This window comes from Taurulus bubalis, assembly GCF_910589615.1.
Source record: "Taurulus bubalis genome assembly, chromosome: 3".
Classification (NCBI taxonomy): Eukaryota; Metazoa; Chordata; class Actinopteri; order Perciformes; family Cottidae; genus Taurulus; species Taurulus bubalis.
The window spans coordinates 35,738,923-35,750,177 of NC_136591.1; the positions used below are offsets into that span (position 1 = coordinate 35,738,923).

General features: G+C 46.0%; 1 protein-coding gene across 1 annotated transcript in view; it reads right to left on the reverse strand.

The window, feature by feature from the left end:
- Positions 1-1,413: 1,413 nt before the first annotated feature.
- rin1b (Ras and Rab interactor 1b) overlaps positions 1,414-11,255 on the reverse strand; it is a gene marked incomplete at both ends in the record, with an annotated part of 12,140 nt that continues 2,298 nt past the window's right edge. Inside the window, 7 exons of the mRNA XM_079216349.1 lie at positions 1,414-1,737; positions 4,542-4,711; positions 5,588-5,719; positions 6,251-6,559; positions 9,268-9,829; positions 10,041-10,325; positions 10,485-10,654. Of these exons, the coding sequence (XP_079072475.1) occupies positions 1,414-1,737; positions 4,542-4,711; positions 5,588-5,719; positions 6,251-6,559; positions 9,268-9,829; positions 10,041-10,325; positions 10,485-10,654 (1,952 nt within the window). The remainder of the gene's footprint in view (positions 1,738-4,541; positions 4,712-5,587; positions 5,720-6,250; positions 6,560-9,267; positions 9,830-10,040; positions 10,326-10,484; positions 10,655-11,255) is intronic.

Sequence of the window (11,255 nt, forward strand, 5' to 3'; positions counted from 1 at the left end):
TCACGCGCACCACATTCGCAGAACCTTCACGTTAAATGAAAAAAAAAAGCATGCAATAACGTTCAAAACACGCCATAGTTCTCAAAATGAACCTCCTCAGCTGATTAAAAACTCCAGATATGTCGAAAATCCATACTTAGGTTTGATATCCACCCAACAAATTGAACAATTAAAAGTTAGTTTAAAATACAGAATATGATAATAGATAATGACACTGAGTTGAACAGTCAGGTTGATAGCGATGACTTGCAGCAGGGGGTCACCAGAAGCTGGCGACTTTTTCACATTTACATTCTACCAGAGAGGTCCTGGTTTATTGGTTCAAGACCGCAACGCAGCGTTATAACAGTAGAACCCCAAAAAGCGGTGATTTGAAACATGAAATGAATGTCGTGAAGGGATTAAAGTCTTTAATACATTCGCAAGTCATTCAGTAAATCTGTTGCAGGTTGTCTCGGTGTTTCGATGGGATGTTTTTCCTCAAGCTTTTCTGTCGCTTCCCTCCTACTTGCCCATTACTCCACCTGCCAACAAACACTTTAATAGAAGACGCGAGCAGGGAAGCAGAGTCGGCGCCTTTTCCTCAAAAAAGGCCCAAAATAAAATTGTCTCTGTGGTTGACTCTAAAAATATACAGCTGATTTAAAGCGTCCCCTCGAGCTTGACGTTTCTACCTGTTCTATCACAAAAATGGCCTCTCGTCATCAGTAATATTTTAGTCACTTTGGTATTGAGGTTTGGTCTTGGCTATAACTCATCTCACCTTTTTGTCAAACTCTACTCCAGGGGCCACAGAAAACCCTTTAAACAACGCGGGTCTCATCCAACATTAAAGTGAAGTAATTAAACATCCAAGTGTCTTTTAGATTACCCAGAACTATACTGTGAAAGGGTTACATCACCGCGGTGGACGCTTTGCCTCCTCCTGTGCGTACAGGAAGTGGTTTTGTTTCCAGGCAACAGTAGTCTCACAGAATTAGTCTTTGGATTTGAGCCTCCTCACGTTTTTAATGATGTAATCCCTTCATGGTATATAACTCTGGGTTCATGTTTCAAATGACAAAACAAATCCATTTATTACACATTTTCCATGTCACAAATAGCAGTTACACTCCTTTTACAGCAGCAGCCACACTGAGCGGTACATAGTACGACTGTTGGTCCTGCTGTGCTCTGCGTGTCGTCGGTCCTTTTTCTGTTTTAGGAAAAGAGTTTACCGTGAAAGGTCTGCTCCGAGTCGGGAGAAGGGCCGTGGCTTTTTCAAAACGAGTCCCGACCCACGACGAGACACAACACACCCGCCGGAGAGAAAGAGACAGAAAAAGGGAGAGAAAGAGAGAGAAAGCGAGAGCAACCATCCATCTCCTCCTCCTCCTCCTCCTCCTCCTCCTTCCTTCCTCCACTCCCTCCCACTCACTCCTCACACACCGACTCGCTCAGGTCCACGGCGCCACCTCTGGTGAGCCGCCGCATCTTGCTGAAGTCGTGGTCGGTCCTCAGGTAGGAGAGCGAGGGCCCCCCCTCGCTGTGGCTGGCCAGGTCCTGGGGCTGGGCCTGAGGCGGCAGGGCCCTCATCTCGCCGCCGCTGCGCCAGTACAGGGTGTATTGCTGCGGGTCGGACACTTCGAAAGTGGCGGCACACAGCGTCGCCAGGGCCTGGCTCGTCTCCCCGGCTCTCCACTGCAACGTCCGCACGGCGCTCCGCTCCCCGTCCTGGAACAGTATCCGAACGCACCTCTGGAGGGAGGAGAGAGAGGGAGAAAGAGAGTGAATATATACTGTATTCATGCAAAACAGAGGTCAAGTGGCTTATGGAGTGAGGGCAAAAGAGGGGGAGGAGAGAGAGCTGTGCGAGCACACAGGCTGATAATCCACTGTGATAAATGAGCCAAAATGATGCTCATAAAAGACATTCTCTCTGGAACAAAGCTGCTGCTTCCCACACACACAACCAGCGGGTCCAAGAGCTTTTTTTTTTATGAAAACCGTCTTCGGGAAATTGCTCTTTTTTTCTTTCTCTCTGTTTGTTGCAAGCTACAGCTTCATTGACAAACTCCCAATATTAATCCACCAGAGCGTGTCCACGTCCAAACTCACCAAACATAGTCCAATAAACTCGCTCTATCTCGGCGCTCGGGGGAAGTTTTCCCTCAGCGCTTTCATCCAAAGTTTCTTCGCCGTTTTCAAAAAGAAGAGAAAGCGATGAAACGCAACAATTGCCACTCTTCAAAACACTTAACCAGCCACCTAACCCGAGCCATTATATAATGTCAGCATTCAGCCACCTACAGACGCCCTCACACCTCTGAAAACACACACAGAGAAAACATGCTCAACGTAGCGCTTTTACCAAACATCCAAGCTTGAGAAACCAGAGAGAATCCTCTTCACACACACACACACACACACACACACACACACACACACACACACACACACACACACACACACACACACACACACACACACACACAAACACACACACACATCCTACCTGCACACACAACAACACACAGCTACCCTCCTCCTCCTCCCCCCCCCCATCACACACACACACGCACACACACACACACACACACACACACACACACACACACAAGTGGCCAAATATGCTCTAAAAAGACAAAGAAAAACACACACCGGTAATCACAATCAACAGGTCTGCCATCATCAAAACTTACAGAGTCACTGAGCTCCTCGCTGTCCGTGTGCATATTGTGTTTGCCTGCTTCGATGGGTAGATGCAGCTCAATAAATTTCATGTTATCTGACCGCCCACTTCTTCATAGCACTTGGCTCACTGATCCCGCCTGTGTCAGTGGAAAAACTGGCTGCCGGGTGAGTTAGATCGGCTATTTGAAGCCAGGAGAGGCACCACGTGACGAGACAGAAACGTTGTGGATGACAATGCCTTTTTCTCCACAGCATCTGGTGGACCGCTTCACCAATCTGGGGCCCCCCTCCGGGGACAGGGACAATAGGAGAGTGTGGGTAAAAGTCGGCTGTGTTAGTGCACGCCACCGTCGTAAGCCGGCGGCCCCAGATCAGCGGATTACCTCTAAAAATGTCTAAAGACTAATCCCTGAAAATGAATTTGAAAACGTGTTTGCACGCAGAGGGGAAAGGAAATGCAGGTGTGTTGCTTCGTTTTCTGACGGATGGACTACTTGTTCCACGGGAAAGTCTCCACCCTGTGCGCGACCTCTGGGAAATTTGAGTGCTGCCCTCGACTTCCCGAGCAGCAGCAGCAGCATGCAGTAATACCTGAGATCAACTTTGAATGAAATATGGGTTGCCGTTGCCCACCTGTCACTGTCACAGCTGTAGGATAATCTGATGTTCCTCACCATCAGTGTAATTAATGTAAAGTCTGACCTCTTTGGGGGGATTATCGCCTTGTGTTGCCGTTTGAGTCTTTTGTGCCGTTCAATGAAACATGAAAAGGGGAAAGAGTTTGTCAAGGACTTTTAGTTTGTCTGTTCTTCCAGCACTAGAGGCTGGAGTTCAGAGCCAATCAGTGGGCGGGGCCATAATTCAATATGCGCAAGACTGATTTTGGGCTGTACAAAATTGAATTGAATTGAATATAGTTATATTGTTATTGAGATATGAAATGACATATATTGTCAGACGTTTTTGGCCACATCGACCAACCCTACTCTCGACTTTTAATATCCGATCTTTATAAAGACTCAAACATTTTAAGACCACACAACAATCCCAGATTACATTACTGATGCAACATTCACATTTCTTATTACGGTGACCTTGATTGGTCCATCAGAAGACGACTGGTGACCTGATCTTTTACTTTCTCATCTGCACAGACCTCAATAACAATAAGTCATGCTTGAGTCCCAGATATGATCATTGCCAGTATCAATGATCATATCAATATATTTGTTCATGATTATTGTAATGTTTTACACAGTTTAATTAAAATTTAAAAAAAGGACCTATATAGGTCCATTCGGGGCTTTTAAAGGTTAAGAGGATTTCTTTCTTTTTTTAGGATTTAAGGTGAAAGCCTGAACTTTGTGGTTCCAGTAGTCAGTAACTTGGAGCAGATATTTGGGAACCCGCAGCCTGCTCCGAGATATTTTATTACCTGTGCGACATCTGCAATAAAGGAGCGTATACAGAGCTCACTGCTGTCAATCACTTTTTGTATTACTGGTGGTTTCGAGCCACACAAATTGGGTTCCAGCCTTTATTCTGGGAAGCTGTGCATCACTCTATCGCTCCAGCGTCACTGAGCATGTGACTTCTCTCTCTCCAGCGAATGCTCTCAGAAGCACCGACAGTTATCCAAAGAGAGCGTTGAGAAAGTAAATAAAAAATACATGTGCGTTATTTTCAATAACAGCAATTGTAACGTAAAAAAAAAGCCAAACATTTCCTACACTCTGCACATCAATCAGCTCTTCACATGTGTCACAGCTCTGAAGTAGATTACTGTGCAAACCCACACATGCTGTAACACTACAAGTGATTCTAGTGTTGTGCTGCTACAATAAAAAAACATCTGGCACCGCACCGACCTGGCTCTGCTGGTTCTCCTTCTGTCTCTGGGCCTCTCGGCTACGTCTGGAGCTCCACTCCTGCAGCGCCTCCTGGGCCTCCGGGGTCAGGCAGCCTGAGGCCGGCTGCTCCCTGTCCAGGCTCTGGATCAGACACAGGCTGGCATACACACTGGTCAGGTAGTACCCACCTGGAGCCACACACACACACACACACACACACACACACACACACACACACACACACACACACACACACACACACACACACACACACACACACACACACAAAGAGGTGGACAAGACTTAGCTTCCAGTCGCTATAAATAACAGCAAAATACCCATACAAAGTATTTTTGATAAATATTTCATGACTGGAATTGTATTAGTTGCAAGTATTTAACATCTAGATCTAGATTAATGAATTAGGTACTTTAATTGTATATGCACAGAAAATGTATCAAGAAAAAATTAAGTAATTTCTCTAAAGAAAAATTAAATGATTTGCTGGATTTCTTAGTCTTCTATGATAGTACATTATATATAATTAAATATTTTTGTCTTTTGGGCTGTTGTAAATTTTTGTAGCCAATTGTCACTATTTTCTAACATTTAACACATTATTAATCAATGAATCGAGAAAACAAATGGCAGATTTATAGACAGCGAAAAAAAAAATATTGAGTTGCAGCCAAAGTTACTGGCCGAGTGTAGTAGACTGAGTAAAAATAAAAAGTGTAATTATTGGTAATTATGATGCATTTTGACTAAAAACAGCTGCCATCAAAGGCCTAAACTGGCACTTGTCACATAATGTAACACCAATTTAGTAAAGGTTTGTGGAACAATAAATGAAGCACAAACATGAATGTCTGTCCTGTCTCTGAATGAGCTGCTGGCACCTTTTAGGTTTCTTTCAACTCATGAAGACTGGAGTCCAAGTGAAGTCTTCTTTGACTTTGTTAAGCTGAGACTAACGTCTTCAAACTCTCACATGTTCATCTACCTGCTGAACTAGGTGTCTACTGAAAGATAAATCACTTCTCCATCAAGAGCTTAGGTCGTACCCTCTCCTCCGAGCCAGGACGGCTCCAGCAGCTCCATCATGTACTCCACCTCTATCAGGATGTGAGGCCTGTTGCACTCCACGATCACGTAGGACAACGACGGCAGGAAGTCTTCCCAGCTCACTTCCTGCCCTGGAAAGAAAATAACAGGACAATGTGGACAATGTGTTTTACAATGTGGATTACATTATTTCTACATCATAGTAATCTGTATAGACAGATAATGAGAAAACAAGTGTATTTTTGTTCAAAATCTGTGTTGCACTCATCTTTAATGTATAGCCATGTGTAGTTACCACCTATATAGCAAATGTCAGCTTTGTAAAAATATAAAACAAGATACTACGCACCAATTGAAATATTCAACTGTACTGACATGATGGTGCATTCATTTGAGACGCAGACAGGTCACACAGATACAGTAGGTCTGAAGTGTGCAGCTTATGAAAGTGAAAAGGCACTCGCCCAAGCAAAGATTGTTGACCTTCATTCCTTTTACAGGGAAGCTTTCAAGCAGCAAATACAGTATCTTTGAAAACATTTAATATTTCCAGTTGAAAATGCATGAACTTGAAATCAGAGTAGTTTTTTTAGGACCGTTTGTTGCTAAAGTGACAGCAGAGCCTTAAAAATCCAATGAAACCACAAAGTAAATGTTCTCACCATGTAAGGACCCCATGGCCTTGTGCACGCACTTGCACACCTGCAGCAGCAGCAGCACCTTGTCGATGGGGGAGTGCGTCCTCTGCATCAGGAGCAGCTTCTGCTTCACCCTCTCCACCTCGCGGCTGTCCGGGACGCCCGTCCGCACGCCGAGCCGCTCCATGGCGGCATCCCCCTTCAGACGGATCATGTTCTGGGTGAGCCGCTGGCTGGTGCCGTCCTGATGGTGCGACGCCACCAGAGCTTTTTCGAGGTGGGACCTCAGGGGCCTCAGCACGCAGGAGAACATGGCCCGCTCCAGCGCCAGGTCTGAGGACAGAGGGCGCATTGTTTGGCTGAGCCGGAGACACTTTTACTGTGAGGCTGCTTTTCTGCAGACAGAGTTGCTTGTGCATTTTTTATTCATTTTGTCATTTGCAGGTGGAGAAATGTGTCTACATATCTAGAGGCGTTGGCAAGAAGCCCAGAGAGGTGTGCTGTTATTGCTGTTGAATTATTAAGCTGAATGAAGTGTCAGCAATGCACATGGAGGAGCTCTTCCTCTTGTCGAAAGAGCTTTAGAGAAATACAAAGATTTGACTTTCTAATTGATCGTGTGTGTAATTAAATTGTGTTTTTACCAACTGACAAAACACAGAACATTCAAAACGCTGCCAGGTGTCTGGCAAGAAATAGAATAAAGTACAAATGTATTCAGGGATTGCATTTGTTGGTTCGGTGCAATGTTTCGTTAAGTTATTTAAAAAAATCTAATATGTTTGCTCTGTTAAAAAAAAACAGCTGGTTGCCTTTTTTATGAGAAAAATATGTTATTAATGTAAAAGTAAATAAATAAGTAAACTTTCAACAATATTGCGTTTGCTTTGTGGCCCTCCTATGAGATCACAACCCCAAGCCAAATTGAGTTTGAGACCCCTCCTCTAAAGCTAGTTACTCTGAAGCTACTTTAAAGCTACTTGCTCTAAACGGGGAGCTACATGTGAAACGGTTGTGTCAGTTTCTCAAGACAGGAATAAATACAAAAAAATACAAGTAAAACTCCAACAGCAGAATACTTTCTGAGGCCGACTTGACTAATGTAACAATTCTAACTTTTCCCAAAAGGGAGAATGTATTGCTGTGCGGCTGTATTGTATTCATCAGATATTGTCCATATTTTTTATCCTGTCTTTTTAAATCGGGTGTGAAGTGTGAAGAATCCTCCAGTACGCTTCATATGTGGATACTTGTCACCATACAGAGGCCCTTGAGTCGAGTCCCGGGGCGAACATGTGTCGCTCGGCCCCCTTCAACCCTTTTCATGTTTATATATTTCTTTGCATCTGAAAAGCTGACATCCTGGAGATACAGTTTTATTTTTGGCCTGACAACAGTGAGGTGTAATACAAAACACACACACACACACACACACACACACACACACACACACACACACACACACACACACACACACACACACACACACACAGTGATTCTCCTGCAGTCAGTGGGCAGTCCTGACTAAGTGGGTAACAATTCTCCAGTGCACACTGTTTTCCGCTCATCATCAATATCCTCCTCTCCATCTCTCATGTTCCCCTCCTGTATAAGCTCCCCCCCCCTTCATCTACCTTACTATATCATTCCCCCTTGTGATTAATCATTCACGCCCTCCATGCTCTGTTTCTCTACCTCCCTCTCCCTCATCCCTCTCTCTTTTACCAGCTCTCCAGAGTAACAGATTACATGTAATGCGATTACAGCCTCGTTAGTTAGAACTGACTTCTTCAGCTATTACTCATCGACCTGTAACTGATTACATTTTCAAAGTATTCCACCTATTCCTATCCCTCCCTCCCACCCTCCCCTGAATCGTGCTGCTCTTCAAGTGAGCGTGGGACTGTGATATCTTTTTATGATAAACGAGGGGGAGAAAAAAAAAAATGCAAATGCCTCCCACCGACGCAATGCGAGATAAATCAGAAACAGAGCGCAGGAAGGAAGGATGGGAGGGAGGAAGGAAGGAAGGAAGGCAGCGGCCGAGCGCTCTCTCCCCCTGAAGCCTCTGCACTGCCAGGCAACCATCCATCATCAACACATTTACGCACCTGCAAACACACACTCAGCCGCACACAAAGGAGTCCAAAAAAGAAGAAAAAACCTACGCACAGGACGGTGTCAAAAGATCTAACTCGAATCCTTCCAGTAGCACCCTGCGATGTCTCTACAACAACGAGAAGAATCACACTTTGAATGTGATGGATGTGAGAGCAGGCGCGTCGGCCAGGGCTTTCCTAATGCTGTTTTCTAAATACCAAAGACAATATGAGCGCTAGTGAATGAGGCTCTACCCGCCCCACGCAAACTACTTTGTGTTGACAGTGCCTTTCACTGGCGCCTGGGCAGCCCACCATTTATGAGGAAAGGCTGTCTGTTTCCATAGACCTGCATCATCTGGCACCGCACGCTCTATTGAATCAGTGTTTTCTAATAGTACACTTTTTTAAATATTTTTCACAGTCCCCTGCTGCACACCAGAAATGTCACGAGGTTGAGAAGATTGAGCTCAAAATGTAAGCCGGCACAGTCAGCTCAATTCTAAATTGGCATTTCTTCTTTTAAAATTGTGGAAAATGACTTTTTGGTGTATAACTTGAATTGGAAACACTTTACAATAAGGTACATTTTATAGGAGATTAATACATTGTAACTAATGACTGCAATAATTGTCTCAGGTGTAGTGTCCTTTGTGGTTCTGCTGTATCAGTATGAACCGTCCTCATGACAGGAAGGTGGACCAACCAATCAGATTGTTTGAGGCCTAAGGCTGCCTAACATGTCGCTGAGATATGCTAGGCCATCTCTTCTGGCCCTGCAGTTACTCATTTACTTTAATAAGTGGAATTTACAAGGCTTATGCACTCTCGTGAGACAAAAAGCCAGTATTTTGAAGACGTGGTCCATGCTATAGTTCAAATATGATGCCTCTGATGATAGCCATATTGTGCATTGACACATTCAGGTGTGTGTTTGGTTACCTTTCTCGTTCTCCGGCACCAGGGTCTCAATGGGAGGCTCCAGCTCTCCGCTGTCCAGCAGGCAGCACTTCGCCTGAGATAGAAAGAGGCGCAGACCCTGCAGGAGCTGCACAGAGGTCACACGCGATGAGGAAGAGGAGGAGGTGGAGGAGGAAGAGGAAGCCAGGGATTTGAGCACCTCCCTCTGTGCCAGGATGAAGTCCTGCACCATGCCGCCGAAGATGGAGCGCCTGTCTCTGGACAGCTCCTCCACCAGTCGCGTCAGCCGCTTGTCCGGAGCGAAGAAGCAGACAAACGCCTCGCTCATGCGGTGCAGCCCGCCGCGGCCTCGAGAGCGCACCAGCGGCGGACGCGGGTAGAAGTGAGCCTGGGCTTGGGCCATGCTCTCCGGATCTGAATCCGAGTCATCGTCCTCGTCCATGCTGCTGAAGGAGCTGCTGCTGTCCAGCTCGGCCAGGGACGGAGCCGGGCGGCGCTCCAGGGCCAGAACCGCCACCTCGATGCCTTGGTCCGCCCGGATGGACTGCCGGGCCTGCGGAGCCTCCTCCACAGTTGCAGATGTCTTGATAAGGACATAAATGAGTCAGTTGATTTAAAAGAAGAAGAAGAAGAAGAAAGTATGTTTAATTTGAGACATTTACGGTTGTTAATATCCTGATAAAACATGAAAATACAGCTGTAAAGATGCTTTCCTGAACATTCTGATACTCACAGTCCCACTTAGAAGTGAAGGAATGGTCTGAGAGACATATAAAGATATAAACACGTATTACTTGTGGCACATGGACAGGCGTCATGTCCTCTTCATCCGCAGAACCCGGTGATACAGCGGGGGTTCTCCTCAGGACTCCTGCCCCGGGGTGAACTTTCCTCTGCGGGTTACTGCCGGCCTTGTGCAGCCTCTCTGACCCGCCCAGCAGCTCCAGCGACGAGGGGGGCGAGTAGGAGCCGATCCCCTCCAGGGACAGGTTCATGGAGGACTCGGAGAGCCGGAGCCGCATGCTGCGCTTGAAGCGGTGCCGTTTGTTGGAGGCACTGTGGTTAACGAGCTGTGGCTGCTGCGGAAAAGAAAACGTTGATTCAGTCCTTCAGCTCACATGTTTTAGGAACTTTTCTATGAATATTTTGTAGTTTAAATTAATGTAAAATGCTAGAAAATCCCAACCAGTGGAGCCTGTAAATGGTCTCAGAGATGACATGCACACTTCACTGCTTACCATGCTGACCTCCAGCTGTAGGAAGAGCGGGTTGATGAAGCAGAGCTTGCCGGGTCTACCCAGAGTCAGACGTCGGTCCTGGGTCACCGACGTCTGCCGCTGGCTGCCGGATGCCAGCTGGTCCACCGGCCCGTTTTGGATCTCTGAAGCCGGTGGTATGCTCCAGAATTCTAGTCCAGAGAGAAGCAGAGATTTTTGGATACCAACGTGTCTCACTTGTGTTACAATGTTACACACATACCCTTTGTTTGCCTCTTTCAGGCTACTTGACTTGCTTGAGCACCCGGCGTTTTCTCATTTGCCCAAAAAGCAATAAAATATGTGGCGCATTATGTACGTTCATCTGACGAGAGCGCTTCTTTTGCAGAGCCACGGTGAGAAAGAGTCTTTTGTCTTTGAGCTGCCGTCAGTGACACACGCTGTGTCTTATTTGTGTCATTTTCTGCCATCTCGAAGTCACACCTCGTTCTCGGCTGCGGCATAAGTACGTTACCATGTTAAAATAGACGCAAGCTGGCAGTCAACCGCTTTAGTCACTTATTCCTTTGCATATTTTTCACGTTTGTTGGTATGCTCTCTTTTTGGAAGTTGGTTAGTCGGTGGGTAATGTGAGCCAGCGGGCATGCGAGCATTAACAAGCTGCCGTGCCCACAGTGGCGATGCTAACATGCCAGCAGAATGTTTACTTCACCATCTCTGCTAATTAGCACTAAACACTGAGGCTGATGGGAGTGTAATTAGTTTTGCAACTCATCCTGAGGAAGGGCATGC